The 16,415-nt window shown below is 45.0% G+C and overlaps 2 protein-coding genes across 5 annotated transcripts in view; one reads left to right on the forward strand and one right to left on the reverse strand.

Annotated features, from left to right (window-relative positions):
• C2HXorf58 (chromosome 2 CXorf58 homolog) overlaps positions 1-16,351 on the reverse strand; it is a 23,585-nt gene extending 7,234 nt beyond the window's left edge. Inside the window, exons 1-7 of one of the 3 annotated variants that reach the window (XM_083171998.1) lie at positions 16,213-16,351; positions 13,101-13,226; positions 11,401-11,500; positions 9,223-9,317; positions 6,257-6,368; positions 3,986-4,117; positions 2,575-2,804 (exon numbers count right to left, since the gene is read on the reverse strand). In XM_083171998.1, coding sequence (XP_083028124.1) covers positions 2,575-2,804; positions 3,986-4,117; positions 6,257-6,368; positions 9,223-9,317; positions 11,401-11,500; positions 13,101-13,207 — 776 coding nt within the window. In that variant the 5' untranslated portion in view covers positions 13,208-13,226; positions 16,213-16,351. Of the gene's footprint in view, positions 1-2,574; positions 2,805-3,985; positions 4,118-6,256; positions 6,369-9,222; positions 9,318-11,400; positions 11,501-13,100; positions 13,227-15,927; positions 16,190-16,212 lie in introns of those variants that run through there. The other 2 variants (XM_083171999.1, XM_083171997.1) reach the window with 2 other exon arrangements.
• APOO (apolipoprotein O) overlaps positions 16,101-16,415 on the forward strand; it is a 58,753-nt gene continuing 58,438 nt past the window's right edge. The window contains exon 1 of one of the 2 annotated variants that reach the window (XM_083172000.1): positions 16,101-16,139. In XM_083172000.1, coding sequence (XP_083028126.1) covers positions 16,116-16,139 — 24 coding nt within the window. In that variant the 5' untranslated portion in view covers positions 16,101-16,115. Of the gene's footprint in view, positions 16,140-16,235; positions 16,355-16,415 lie in introns of those variants that run through there. The other variant, XM_083172001.1, reaches the window with a different exon arrangement.

The following is a 16,415-nucleotide window of genomic DNA, read 5'->3' on the forward strand; positions in this document are numbered from 1 at the left end:
GATCGGTGCTGTACTTAACAGCACCGATCACCACCGATCACTGTGTTACCGAGCGGCTTAGCCGCCGGTAACACAGGAAACGCTGTGATTGACTGTTCACATTTGAACAGCCAATCACAGCGATCGCCGACCGGGGGGGGGCATCCCTGCCCCCCCTGGGCAGCGAGGGGGGATGTCAGGGACAGCAGACATTTACAAACTGTCACCGCGTCTATAGACGCGGGGACAGTTTAAAGCCATGACGTATATATACGTCATGTGTCGGGAAGTACATCCCGGCCATGACGTATATATACGTCAAATGTCGGGAAGGGGTTAAAATGTGCCTGAATAATCTGTGCACCTGCCGGGTGACCTGGAAAACGTGCACTGTTGGGGGTACTTGAGGACCAGGGTTGGGAACCACTGCTCTAGGTCTCAGAACTGGATTGGAAATGTACAGTATATTGCATTCCCAGGCAGTGACTGTGAGTTTACTATTAAGACTCACAGAAATGTACTATAATTTTTTTTGAGATTTCAGATTGTGCTTCTCATTTATGTAGCCCCTTCTAGAAGATAGTCCTTAGTGTGGACTGATCTGCACCGCAGTATTCTTTGGAAAGACAGAACAAGAGAGAGATGCTGGTACACACCGGATAATTAACCTCTTTGACAAAGGACAGGCTTTATATAATGCAGAACGGATGATTTGCCCAGTTTTGTATTAAATCGACCTTTCCTCGACAAAATGAATGAACCCTTGTGTACCCATCATTACTGAATTTAAATGATCAAGCCCCAAGAGATTGGTTTAACAAACAGCTACTGTTTCATCCCCCATATTTCTTTAGCTTTAAACAGAGCAATAATTATATTGTAGTCCTTTTGAAGATCTGGGGATAGATTTACTTAAGTTTCCAAAACTGAAAAGTGGTGATGTTTCCAATAGCAACCAATCACATTCTATCAATAGGATGAAAATAGACATCATAGCTAGGATCTAGACACCACTTTTTATTTTTACACCTTTAGTAAATCTACCTGTTGACGATAAATTTATACACATTGTTTTGCTTCTAATAAGACTGCTGTTTTAAATGCCAAGGTTAAACACAAATGTAACCCCAAGGGGGAATTCGATTGTTACATCCCACCTGATCTCCCGTCTCTATTGTGACTTGAGATGATGGCCCGATTCAATTGATCTTTTTTATTGCGCATGTCGCACCACTAAGTATCAGGTTTAGCCACGTATAGCAGCTAAACCTGACCAATCTAATGCGAAAAGTCACACCTGTGTACTCCACGCCTGGAAGGTGCAAGCTGAAATGCTGCCGCCAGCAGCTGATAGCGCCCAAACAGAGCAACATTTGAATAGCTCAGTTGGGCCCCATCTGCTGGCTGCTGGTTGCGCAATCATTTGAATTCCTCCCCTAGTGTTATCTTGGGTACCTACTTGGGTAGAGTAAAGGAATTAGGTTGACTACATGTAAAAGTGGAAGCATTGGGAATAGTGGTTGCACCGTCAAGCCTCTAACCAACGCCATGTTGTCTAAGAACGAGCTTCTAAACTAAATCTTGGGTACCTACTTGGGTAGAGTAAAGGAATAAGGTTGACTACATGTAAAAGTGGAAGCATTGGGAATAGTGGTTGCACCGTCAAGCCTCTAACCAACGCCATGTTGTCTAAGAACGAGCTTCTAAACTAAGCCACTGGGGCCTATCCAGCTACATTTGCAACGGCAGTGGCTGACTATGGCTCACCCAGACAAGAGTACTAACTGCTCTGCATTTTTCTTGCCATCCCCAGTCACCTCCTCCAAATGCTGACCACCTGCCACTTGCTTTGCGAATAAATCCTCTGTGTGTGAACTGTCTGTAATCGCCGTTTGTGTGCACTGTGGCCCTTATTCTGGTTGGGCATGAATTCGCATCTTTGCGAGTCCACTAGAACCCGCCCTGCAAATGGTGGTACCCCCTCCCCCTCTTCTTACGCCGGTTTCGTTCACCCGGCATGCGAATGGATGTTTTGAATAAACATCCATCCGCATGCCAGTGGGAACCTCCCCATCTTTCGATGGTCGCTGACCATCGAATGATGGTGAAGGCGCACACATATGTAAGGGTGGCCAAGACAACTCGTGCAGATTTCCAGGGAATTCAGCGGGCAGCTAAGATCCGGTTATGTCAGCTGTCCGACCCCCACACGTGCGTCAGGAACGTATTAGTACATGTACGCCCAGCATTTTCATGGGAACACCCATGAAACACTGGGCGTTCACATATGCCAATGATCCAGGCCGGCCCTTGCGCCCCTCTCCACCCCCCACTCGAAAGGCAGTATAAACATGCGCAGAAATGCTGCTGCGCATACGCAATACATCAGCCCCCGTGCAAATTCGTGCCCCACCGAATCAACCTGAATAAGGGCCTGTGTCCACTTCTAGATCATGCCCATTATGTGTTACCATTTTTAATTTCATTTACATTAGGTTCATTATAGAGCTGCCTTTATGAATTGTTGTCAAACCTCATGGTACCCGATAAAAGACAGAATCATTGGAGGATAAAGCACAAGAAAGGCTTAGTGACCTGATCTGTGTGACAGCGCTCAGCTGTCTGCGCTGCACATCTTCAGTTTGAGGGATCTGTAGGAGAAGCTTAAGTTCTTCTTTCAGTCTCTCAGATACAGTTCCAGACTCTGCATAGTCCATTATGTCATACATAATTGTAGTCCTTGGCATATTTTTCAGCGACAGCCTTCTCCAGCAGTTATCCCGCCCTCCGCGATATGCTGGCGTTTCATCAAGGTGACTTATATACTATATAAAAAGCACATGGCAACATGAAATGTTATGTCAGATTATTATTTATTTCACTGATTAATGATCGATTTGCTGTAATATTACAAGACTTGTTGTGCCTACACAAAACAACAGACTACACTGGTGCCTAATTATCATCAAATAAGGATTAGTCAGCATGGCAGTGTCCTATAAATCGTAATCAGCTAGAGGGGAGATGCAGGTGGCCATTGTGGGGGCGGAGCAATGAGTAACACATCATCAGGGCCCAGCCCTCTCTAAGTAAAGACGTGAATCACAAAGCTGTGCAGAGGGGGTTGGTGCACAGTTTGCTGGAATACCAGAATATAGAACCTGCCTCACAGAGCACTGAGTCTGATTCAGACCTGTTTGCTAGGCTGCGTATGTTCGCAGCCTGGTGAACAGGTAATGGCTGCCCGGCCGAACGTCCGGTGCCAGAATCCCGTTGCGAGCATGCAAGGGGATGTGTTCCCTAACACATCCCCTCGCATGCGGATGAATGGGAGAGTATTCAGTCGATGGTCGCACACGATCAAATGATTTCTCTCCCCTCTGGTAAACTGACTGACTTTTATTCCGGCCACAGGTAGCCAAAAAGGGGGCGGGAGGACGACGTCAGGTGATGTCAGCCACCTCCCCCCGAGCAGGCATAGCCACACCTACATGCGCATCCCCCCTTCCACTGGCCTAACCCTACCCGTATACTTATGTATCGGCGTCCTGATTCCGGAGCATGCATTCTCATTAATGTTGGGATTCGGGCACCGGTCTCAGGATGCCGGCATCGGTATTGTGAACATCTCCACCGCTGCAGTCCCTGCACCTGTGCTAGCTAAACCCTTGGGTTGCCCCCATCTTGCATCCGTACCTATATTGCATGGATGCTGTCAGAGAAAAGAGGTGACACTTGTCATCCCCCTACAAATGGTTTATGTAGAGGTGTAAAATTTATGAAGCGTGTCTTGGCCCTAAATCAGAGAAGGAGCAGATGCGTCTTTGTACACAGCTGCTGTAAGGAAATATGCCCCCAAAACCGCGTCATCTTGAGTAAAACGCTGCTGTGAAACGCTGCTACATCTATACATACAACAATGGTTCAATCGGCAGGAACACAGACCATCTGAGGAACCCTGTTTCATGCCTTCGTAAATAGCGCTGCCCTTTTTTTCCTTTCTTACCTGCATATAATCTTTGAATGTCGCCACGTCCACAACATCAGTTATTCTGTGTCTCTGATACTCCAGCTGATCACAAATGAATTGCTCATAATACGCACGGCTTCCCATCAACTTGCAAGCATCGGCTGCAGCCTGATAAAATAGTTTAATGATGTGGATCAGGATATACATATATATAAGGGTATGGGTCATTGGGTCAACCAACCACAGGTTGAGCACTGAAGATCGACATGGCTTAGGTCAACACCTGAATTAGGTTGACATGCATTAGGTCGACAAACAAAAGGTGGACGTGGGTTTTTCACTTTTTGTTTGGTCCCGAATGTAGACATGGTCGACATGGACACTATTGGTTCACCGTGTCCCCTCGCATGGCTCGCTGTGATTGGCGCACTGTTCTATTCTCCCTCCACGCCCTAGTATGGCATGAAATGCCACCTGTCAACACATGTCGACTCAAAAAAACCCATGTCAACCTTCCATTGATGTTGACCTTATGCATGTCAACCTATTTCAGGTCAATCTTCAGTGGTCGACCCAATGCAACGACCGTATACCAAATAGAAAGGATCTTGTAACTCTATCAACAATGGTAAGTCATAAGAAAGTATAAGAACCTAGGTATGGGTCAGCTGTAACTAGTAAGGGGCAGTGATGCGTGACATGGGCTGGCTGCTGTAATGTTCTACAGTGACTGGTTCTTGTCTCATGTCTGCCCTCTGCTGTCTGTCTCAGCCATGGCAGCTACGCAGAAACACACACTTTCCTGTGTCCAGCTGCTACAATTGTTATTCTGTATTGTTATGTATAGCAGATGTTCCCACACCTCTTTGATTATGATGTCACCAGGGCAGGATCAGGTTTACTGTATGTTTCATTGCACTGTAATCGTATGTAGTTTACCCTAGACAGAGGGCCTGAGAGGGGAAGCTCTGTGTGCTCGCACTGATCACGTCCCCGTCCCCCCCCCCCCTTTGAATTGCCCCTGGCTGAGGGGTTGATGCCCCCACACATCTCCCTGAGGAGGTATTTGTTCCATTTTTTCCCCTAAGGGGTGTAGCATTGCCTCCCTTCATTTTACCTGGGACCAGCAAAGCTCTCTATGGGGGTTACTTTGGTTCACTCTTTCTGACAAATTCCTTCTTAGAAGGACAAAACCATGTGCACTGCAGGTGGGGCAGATGTAACATGTGCATAGAGAATTAGATTTGGGTGAGTTATTTTGTTTCTGTGCAGGCAAAATACTGGCTGCTTTATTTTTACACTGCAATATAGATCTCCCTTTGAAGTAAAACCCCACCCAAATCTAACTCTCTCTACACCACCTGCAGTGCACATGGCTTTGTCCGTCTAAGAAGGAATTTGTCAGAAAGAGTGAACCAAAATAACCCCCTATATCACTGCCCGAGATGGCTGCCTCGCTAAGTACTTTTTAGGAGCGGTAAAAGCAATACATTGAAGTGGCGATTCAGGGGAAATCCTGCAATCCTGCTTTTTGTTCATTTTATCCATGAATCTATCTATATGCTGGAGGTGCGGCACTCAAAGCTTTTGTCAAACAGAATAATCACGCTATAGCCATAGTTGGGATATCAATGTTTCAAATAACTTGTATTTGTCTTCAGGATCCTTGATATCACAACTATGGCTGTAGTGTGATTATTCTGTTTGAATGCGTGAATACAAGGCGTTTGAGAAGATCTCTCCTGGAGCTCTTGCAGGGAAATGTAATAAGATGGGAGTTCTATTTCTGATTTATTTAGCACCTTCTACAAGCATAATAATAGCATCTGATTGGTTGCCCACAGCAACATCCAATGTGAAATAGAACTACTAGTAAATTTCCCCCATAGAGGTGGTTTCCTCTACTATAGGTATCCTACTTTGTGTTAGTAATCTACAAATCATTGTACTGATTCAATTGGACTACAAGCTGGATCATCCCATTAAGATGCTAAGGACATAAAAACTCAGTTGGTGCTAGAACCGAATATATAAGAAATGGGTGCATTCAAGCGCAATCATTAGAGATGGCTCAATTAAACAATAAACTGATATCACTGAAGCCACCTGGACCCCGGACTACTCAGAAAAGAGCAAACAAGGGGTATCTTTGGAGGCCCAGAAGAGGACCGTGCTTTTCTTTAGGGGTCGCAGTGCCTAATGTAAGTGCTTCTGGGGACCCTGTAGTAGCAGCACCACTTGCACCCACAATTCCTATTCAAAGACAGCTGCATTGGTTAACTGAAATGAAGGCAACTTATACGTCACCTCACTTGAAGCGTTAATTATTCTCTTCCCACTGATGTATCGGCTGCCTCGGCCACCTGAACAGTGGAAAATCTTAAACACAATGCATGGTGGGAACTCGTAGCCAGCAAATCTGTAACAGAAAAACCTTATATTACACTGCATCTGTTCTTGGCATTAGTCTCACTGCAAAGATCTGTTAGAAGTTAACGTCAGGTTATTACAGTTGTTCTGTTCTATTTGTCTTTTTAGTGAAGATAAGGAATTTTGATATTTATATATACTTTTTATTATTGTTATTATTTTGCTTATTTATTTGCCACCACACAGGCTTTGCGGCGTGGTACAACACAGTCAGTGGCGGAGCTTGAGAGTGGTTGCCCTCGGTTACAAAAATCTATAATTTGCGCCCCCTCTTCCACTCCAACCTAAGTTCACAATGTGCCAGGGTGGCAGCAGTGGGCCCCTTAGTCCTCCTCCAGAGCCCCGGGGCACAAAGATGGAACAAAACGACCAGAATGTTATACAAAATTACATAGTTGCAAATCTCAGTTCACATCCTTATGTAGAGAGTATTGATGGGAGAGGGCCTATTGGTGGACACAAAAAGGGCAAGGAGATCAGATATAAGATGTGCAGAGGCTGGAGGCTAGGTGTGGTAGGCTGCGGTAAAGAAATTAGTTTTAAGGGCATGTTTGAAGACTGGAAAGATGAAGTCCTGTCCTTTTGCTCTACACATGTGGAATATCTTACTGTAAATCACACAACTCTTGTCATTTTTGAAATATTAATAATAGCTACAAGCAACAACTCTGTTCTTTAAAGATTACAACTTATATAACACAATTATACAATTTAGGCCTAATTGTATTAACCCTTTTAGTGCCAACATCTATGTGAGAGATGTGCAATATGGGGTTATTCAATGTAGGGTCACGCCTGTCGGGCTGGCCCGACAGCCGTGACCCTGCCTCGATCTCGGCTGGCTTGACTGGGAAATCGGCGAGCTGCGGCCAGGAGTACATCAATTCCTACCCTTTCTCGGCACAACGTGCTCGACTGCTTGTGAAGTCAGGCACGTTCTGCCGAGATCCCTGTTCAATGCTGTCTGGGGAAGACAGCAATGAATAGGTCCCCGCCGCCATTTCCCCCGTCGGGAATGGAGAGCGAGATTGAATATCCCCCTATATCTGCTAAAAATGCCAGCGTCACTCACATTTGTTATATAAATTCAAATAAAAAAAAGTTGTGTTAAAAAAGATTGTATTTCCTATATAAGGTAAACATTACAGGTCATTATGATGGATAAAATCCATTTTGACTTGGCAAGTTTCTCACCAATTTTGACAAATTTCCTTGCCACTTAAAGCAGGGGTCTTCAACCTTTAAGACAGCGTGGGCCACCTAAAAAAATCCAGTGTAGCCCGAGGGCCACTAAACTCTACTGCAGTATTTCGGACAGCCCCATAGAATCACAGCTCCCCTATAACGTCAGCACAGTCCTTCATAGATAATTGGCACAGCCGCCCATACTCAGCACATAACCCCCCCCCACACACACGTGCACCAATAGTCATCAGCAGCCAATTTGGGTTCCAGTGCAAACAGTAAAATATGTGCCCCCCCCCCCCCCATATATAATTTGATATTGAATAAATTGCACATGCCGTAGGCGCGCTCCCAAAGAGAGTGTGGCCTTATTATAAGGGGCGTGGTCTAATAAAGAGTGTGAACTAGCAGGAAAACAATTACCTGACACCTCTTTTGCAACCTGCATGACCAGACATTGGTTACCGCAGGAATGGTCTTTGTCCTGACACACTTAAGTTGACTGAAGGCTGCACAGTGACATATAAACATGAAGGCCCACACAGTGAACTAGTATGCCTCACATATCAAACCCAAACAATGAAAGGCTACTTAAATCAATATACACTGTTACACTGTTTATCCGTAATGCCCATTACACATTGTGCATCACACCATAGTGTCCATTAGACATTATGCCACACACCGTAATACCTGTTGTACTTTATGTCATACACCGTAATGCCCATTACACATTATGCCGCACACGTGATGCCCATTACACATTAATCCACACAAAATTATGCCCATTGCACATTATGCCCCACACTAATGCCCATTATGCCACAGACCATAATGCCAGCAGTACTCCTGCTTATACATATGACGCCCCAGCAGTGCCCCTCACCCAATGCCCCAGCAGTGCCCCCACACAATGCCCCAGAAGTGCCCCTCACCCAATGCACCAGCAGTGCCACTCACACACAATGCCCCAGCAGTGCCCCTCACACACAATGCACCACACACAATGCCCCCAGTAATGCCTGCAGCTTTGCCAGGTCCCCTGCTCCCGCCAGCTGTACCTCCTCAACCTGCAGCTTTGCCGGGTCACCTGCTTCCACCATCCATGCCTCCTCCTGCAGTTTCACCGGGTCCCCTCCGCCAGCTGTGCCTCCTCCTCCTGCAGTTCCTGCGCCAGGTCACCTGCTCCCGCCAGCTGCGTTGCCTCCTCCAGCAGCTTCGCCGGGTCCCAGCTCCCACCAGACGTGCCTCCTCCTCCCTCAGCCACGCTGGATCCACTCCTCTGCCTTGATTGCAGCCAATGAAAATCGGGTAGGCGGCACCCGGGGGGACTCCATTACGCTGCCTCCCTCGGCAGCATTTTATTTTACTTTAAAAAAAAAAATCCTGTGCATGGTGGGCAGGGGGCCACTGAGATCAGCTCCGCGGGCCACTCGTGGCCCGCGGGCCATGGGTTGAAGACCCCTGACTTAAAGGGTTAAGGCAAAAATGAACCTTTTCAAAAACCACCGTTAAATGTCTATACATATTATGCAGGCTTTGATGATAATTCTACTTCAATAATAATGGACTGTGCCCATTTATTGGGCAACATTGCTGAATTTCTCAGGATACTGGTGCATTGGGAGGAATTTGAGCTTTATCCGGCCAAACTGTACCTGAATCTTACTTTACACCGCATCCCAGGATCTCGCAACAGTTCCGCTTCCAGGGGGCTGACCTTCTTCAGAATCCCATATGTTGCGCATGTTTCCTTAAAATAATGAATGAAAAATTAGAGTTGATCTACCATTATGTACAGGATGAGCCTCCCATACCCAATATCCAGGATTTTTTTTAGCAAGACTGAGAAGAGACTTCTTTGCCCTCTGATGGTTCAATGTACATACATTTTATTTAGTGCCTTCAGGCTATGTGTATAAGGTATATAAGAAGCACACATGCATTATGATCAGATGTGGGTTCCTTCCCCAAAAAACACTATGATATGCAAATATTCCAAAATATAAAAAAATCTGAAATTCACAATATTTCTGGTCCCAAGCATTTTGGGTATGAGAGACACAATCTGTACTTTATTGATGGCAACCTCTCGGATTCAGTGAGCCTCATACCAAATCTAGGCTCCAATAGGAGACAATGGGTCTTATTCTAGTTCACTCTTTCTGACAAATTCCTTCTTAGATGGACAAAACCATGTGCACTGCAGGGGGGGCAGATGTAACATGTGCAGAGAGAGTTAGATTTGGGTGGGGTTTTTCAAAGTGAGATCTATACTGCAGTGTAGAAATAAAGCAGTCAGTATTTTCCCTGCACAGAAACAAAATAACTCACCAAAATCTAATTATATCTGCTCCTGTTACATCTGCCCACCTGCAGTGCACATGGTTTTGTCCATCTGAGAAGGAATTTGCCTCTAAGAGTGAACTAGAATAAGGCCCAATGGGACAAATGTAATAGGGTGTGAGAATCAGAAAGTGAGAGATTTGGGGAGAATTTCCCTTTTTTTTTAATCGGCAATTAATTACATGGCAAAATCAACCTGGGTTTTCAGTGTAAATGATCGCGCTTTAAAAAAAAATTGTAAACTCTCCCAAAATCTCTCACACCCTATTACATTAAGCCCATAGTCCCATGAGCATGTTATGAGAGTGTAGCACATGTGTTGCTAGACTGGTAGTGAACTCAGACATTTCATTAATGTACATTGAAGAGCATACTCTGAGCAATGGGCTGGTGCAACCAATGGTGGCAGTGGTGTAACTAGAAATGTTGTGCCCCCATGACCAAAACATTTCTGCCCCACCCAATACATTACTTATCATTTTCTTACTTAAATGCTCCTTGACAGCGGATTCTTACTCATTGGCCAGTATTCAATGCCGGTGCGAGCGGCCGGCGAGGGGGTTAAACTGCGAGGATCACAGAAAACCAGTGATCCTCGCAGTTTAACCCTCGCGCCGGCCGCTCGCACTATGCAACGTTCCGGGGGAATCCTCGCAGTCACAAAACTGCGAGGATTCCCCTAAACTGCGAGAGCCGCGGCTAGTGCAGCAAACTCGCTGTAATTAGCCTCGGCTCTCGCAGCTTTTGGAGGCACATTCGCAAATTCCCCCTCGCTCAAAAAACGGAGCGAGGGGGAATTTGCGAATGAGGGGGGGTCAGTTGAATACTGACAGGGTGAGCGGTGACTGCGAGCAAAAAGTCCTGCTCGCAGTCACCGCTCGCCCACGGCATTGAATATATGCCATTGCCTTCGGTAACAAGCTCATTGCCAGGGCTTTCATTCTTGTTGCCATGGGTCATATCAGGGGTTTCATGCTCGTTACCAGAGGTTACATGTCCGTTGGCAAGGGTTTTTGCTTGTTGCCATGGGTTACATGCTTGCTTACGGGTAACACTATATGTGTTGCGCTCCCCTGAGGGACGCTAAAGGTCCAATAGAACCTCTACCACTGGTCTCCTCCAAGGTGGCCGACATTTTTAGAGGGCCATTTTCAGCAGATTCCATGCAGAATGACAAACCACATGGAATCTGAAGAGGCCCTGTAGCCCAGCAGTGCTGGCTCTTCCATGCCACCCCTTGGACTGCGGTGGCACTGCTACACCACTGAATGGTGGCATCTAAAGACTTCAGTGTAAAAGATTCACAGTGTCTAAAGATGCTCAAAGTGGGCATCTCAGTTCTTGCATATTAAGATGCACAGCTGTACACTAGGGAAGGACTGATACTAGCATAACATAGTCCCAATCAGGACTATGGCAAAAGACGCTAACGCAGTAGCAGCAACATTCAAGATCAGACTCAAACTGAGATTTCTTACTGAGATACTTACAGCGGCTCGAGCAGCATGTTTAAGGAGCATAAAAAGCTGCCTGTTGTGGTGGCACCTCCATGCTCTTTGAATGCGGATAGCAGCAACTCCGATATCAAGTCTAGACAAAAGAAAAACAATCTTAAATATCAACTTACAGAAGCAGCTTCTTATCTTGTCGCATGACAGACTTGTTCACATAGGCATGTACTCCAAGTTCAAGGGAATAGGATGCAAAGTGCACTGATGGCTGCACATCCGATTTATCTTATGTGCAGCACGCCCGACCTCCGATCTGATGGACATGGGAAGGGGCCTTGGATCAGTTGTCAAACACATGCGGTTTGGATACTTTTCAGCCAATTTCTTGTCCCGATCCATCGGAATCGGGTAAAAACAGATCGCACCAGTTTATGGGCACCTTCTGACTACCTTATAGATATAACCTTTCTTTTTCAGCTTGTAATAGGTGTCTTAGGAGGAGGCATGTTTTTTTACATATTTTTTCCCTTCAGTTAATACGTGTTATAGACTAAATGTTTGTCTGTTTTGAACTTTGATACTTTTATAGTGAATGGTCGTTTTTTTTTAAATTGAAAAAAATGGAAAATACTGACAGCCTTCAGGCGCTCCCCGATATGAGGTTGTTTCTAGGTCCGATATTCAGTATTTCAAAGTCCACTGATAGGTAGACTTTTATAGCGTTTGCTAAATAGGTATCCAATTTTCAGTCAAAAGCTGTATCTTCTCCTGTTACTAGATTTTTCTCTCACCAAACATATAAGAAAAAGAGACCATTCATGGTGTGATACTGTCTAGTCCTCAATCTAATGCATGAAAATGCTTAAGTAGGGGAACCATACCCTGTATTGTTGTCCACTTCAATTCAGTAGACATCAGTAGCTCAAAATGGAGGGAGAAATTAATCTCCAGTGCTGGTCCTCCTTTCCTTAGAAGTTTTTCAACATGTAGGGAAATCAAGAATATGTCTCCAATGGTGAAATAACATTTAATGTAACTAAGCTTTAAAAATACAATAAAAATTCACAATAAAAATATCATGGGTGCAAACAATGGACACCAAATTTTAATGTCCACAAAGATTGTAGACACAGACAGCATGATAGAGTGACCTCAGGCGTCCCTGGGTACTGTCATAGATGTTTCACCCGGTGTTCATCCACTGCTCTCAAGTCCCTTCCGCCAACGCGTTTCAAACAATAATTCCTTTATCAAGGCATAGAGACTAATCCCCATGTGAGGGTATTTATACCCATTTTTTTTAATTGTCCAATTAGCGGGCCGGGATATAAGGAGGTGCCTTTATTCTGCAGGTACTTATGCGGCATACATACAGGGCGATTATAGCCCTCTTTCTAAGCGATCTAACTGGATTTCTTAGAAAGGAAGCACGGATCGCTCCATGATGGACCGCGCATCCGCAGGCTAGATGTATACTACTGCAGTATAAATCTAGTCATCGCCAGTGTTCTCTAACAAGCAAACACTGGCCGTGCCAGATAGCTCAGCACACATCGCTGGTGCATTGCTGTGTGCTGAGTGATCAGTGCTAAGCAGTATCGCTCAGCACAGGGCACCTGTTGCCCCGTGTGTCTGGGGCTTTACAAACATGTATGTTATGCAATTATAAACATGCCTAATAACACCTCATATTCTTCATATTATGGAGTCAGACTGCATACACTGACATTAATACTCACTTATGTACAATCAGACATTGCTTGGCTTTAACATGATCTTTTATTGTTGGAGGCGACTCTATAGAGGCACTGGCAGGAAGACTAATAGATATTGATGTGCTTGACATTACAGATAAATATATAATCCTGCAAAACAAATGTAATAGATTACACAGATTGCTCCACGGTTACTTATGCATGAAGAAACAAAATATAGGAATTATTGAAAACATGGAGCAAGATAAAGAGGGTGATTTCCAATAGGGAAGGACACTGCAAAACGAGTCTTGTGACAGTCTGGTACGGAACTGTGGCTTAGTGCTGTGTCCTTCAATGACCCAGGCTTTCTAGGTGCTAGCAGATGGTATAGGCACTGCTGACTATTAGAGGAAATTTCGGTACATGTGTACTATCACGGCGCCCATCGCATCGCAGACCATAAGGCATGCGATGCGACGAGATTTCCCCCGATGTCATACAATGTTAAAATTGTATAGCATTGTATATGGCATACAATGCCATACAAAGTGATGCGATGCGATTTTAAATTGTATAAGCACCCTAATGGGGGCTTACAATGTTAAATGCACCCCCACACCACCCCCACTATGAACGTGAACCCGAAGCGTGGCGAGCGCAGGGAGGTCGCGTGGGGCGGCGGTACGCGTCCTCTGACCTTTTCATACCCCCACTATCCACGTCGGCGTGGAGTTGATTTTATATAGCGAGCCACCGAGCCCGAAGCGTGGCGAGCGCAGCGAAATACATGTAAAGTAATCCGCGTCCCCTCGCGGGGCTCGCCACGCTATAAAATCAACTCCACACCGACGTGGATAGTGGGGGTATGAAAAGGTCGGAGGACGCGTACTGCTGCGCTCGCCACGCTTCGGGTTGGCGTTCAAACTGGGGGTGGCGTGGGGGTGCATTTAACATTGTAAGCACCCATTAGGGTGCTTTTACAATTTCAAATCGTATAGGGGGCTTATACATTTTTAAATCGCATCGGTGTGCATCGGGTGTATGGCATGAAATGCGATGCGATTAAAAGTCGTGCGACTTAATATCGGGGGCACCGTGATAATACACAAGTACCGAAATTTCTATCAGTTAACTGGTGAACTGAGTCTTACCGTGTTTCTTATCTCCTGGATTTAATGTGAATTACTTTGCTTTCCTATTAGTGCATCTGCTTTCTCAAGTCATGTACAAACTTCATATTAGTAACCTCACTGTATACCCCAATACATGTATTTTCCTGCATCACCCTGTGATGCCTGCTATGTAGGGAAGCAGAAAATGGGACAGGAGCAAAGAGTAAAGGCATGTACAAGGGATACACAATGGGGTGATTCAGAGATAGACGCAGTGCAGTAGAAGCTGCAATGTTTGACGCAGTCAGTACTGCTAAATTATGCAAATGCAGATGGAGGCAATTTGCTACATCCAAAGATGCAGCTGCCTGGCCAGGAAATCTGTATCGGAAGACGCATACCCAGACCTAACCTGAGACTAGCTTAAAAAAAGGAAAGACATGGAAGCTATTGGCATTTTTATTATCCATACTGTTTTAAATGTTTGTATGTGTTGTAAAGGTGGTGTTAGCACTGTCAAAATAATTTTGTCTTGTTATATTTAACCTCTGGCACCCAATAATTTCACCTACATTTTTGAGAAACCTCAACATGAGATAGGCTCCGATAAGAGCTAGCTATAGGCCTGGCATATAGATGGAAAAGCATGGTAGGACCAGAAACCTTGTGGTTTTTCAGGAAGTTCCCAGCAGATTGGCTGAATCCCCCATATGGGGAGATCATACTTGGAATTGTAGTTACATATACCAGAGGTAGGACTAACTTTTTTTAATTGGGTAATTTTAGAACCTCCCCTTCACCAAGTTAAGGGCCCCATACATCAGCAATTAATTGTGACAATTTGCAGATATGGAGATGATTGCCACAATTAATTTTAGATGTGTGGGCTCCCCCTTTTGGCAATCCCAATCAAAATCGCCAATCGATTGCTTAATCAGGTTTTTAAACATGTTTAATATTCTGGTATTATCTGCCGATCTTTTTTATATGTGTGGGCATTCCCAATTCGTCTTATTCATCTATTTACATTATGAACAACAATCGATTGGGCAATTTCCAGATATGAAGATGCAATCTTTAGATGGAAAAATCTGCTGATCACTGAAATAAATCTGTAATGTGTGGGCAAAATCAGATAGATTGTAAAATCCATTTATCTGGCCAAAAAATCCCTGGATCTGGAAATCCATTAATTGTGATTGCTGATGTATGGGGCCCATAACTGTGAATCATAACATTATGCAAATGCGAGGGTGGGGCCTAATGATGTTAGAGCCCATTCCCTCTCCTCTCTGGGCTTCTCCTGGATAGGGGGTTTAAAATGTAGGTAAGTATGTGATAGCGTAACATGATCACACTGCTTACTGGTTTGGTTCCCCTTTGGAAAATGCACGTGAACAGCCATCGGACCCACCACCGTGCCCCAGAACAGGATCCGGAGTATCCCCCTCTGGTAGATTTTGCAATTTAGCAGCAAATAGGCTAATGCTGTTCCCTACAGCTGCAAAGTTCCCCTCGGCCCTTGGTACATACCGCAGCCCCCATAGAAACCTTGCAGACATAAAATGGACACTGCAAATATAAGAGATTTCTGCTGCAATCACTCCATAGTACATTTGGGTGATCCTTAATATTTGGGGGTACGGTACCCAAACATCGCTATTTACTGGGAATAGCTCACATATATTTAATGAAAAAGAAATAGATAGATAAGATGTACCACTTTATACACGTGATATGACTTTTCAGTATTATACCTGGTCTGATAAAAAAGTCACCATGATCTCCTCACAGCATTGCAGAACCCGACGTGTGCAGTTGCCATAGCAAACCAGTTACTAGGTTGCTTGTGCACGTTATTTGGGCATCCCTAAACAAAGATGGCGCAGAAAGAATCAACCCAGACACGAATGCCGTCCCATATATAATGGACATATATGTGCAAATGAGTCACCTATGGCCAGAAAGGGTCAGTACTACGTTGGAGAGTGTATAAAAGTATTGATATGACTTGTGATATCTGCGCTGTAACCAGTACTTACGGTCACACCTTGCGCTTATGAATGTTTTGACCCATACTGGCCGCCGTCGCTGGTGCGATGCTAGGGCTTGTGGGTTGCTAAGGAAACCTTAGGCCTGGCTTCCTGCTGCAGCCTGACATCCCCTTCCGCTGCCATGTTCAAGGTGAGACATGAAAGCATGGGTGTAGGAAGGAGCCAGTACCGGGAGGGTTACGTGCACCTAG

Source organism: Crinia signifera, chromosome 2 (genome assembly GCF_055691185.1).
Source record: "Crinia signifera chromosome 2, ASM5569118v1, whole genome shotgun sequence".
Taxonomy (NCBI): Eukaryota; Metazoa; Chordata; class Amphibia; order Anura; family Myobatrachidae; genus Crinia; species Crinia signifera.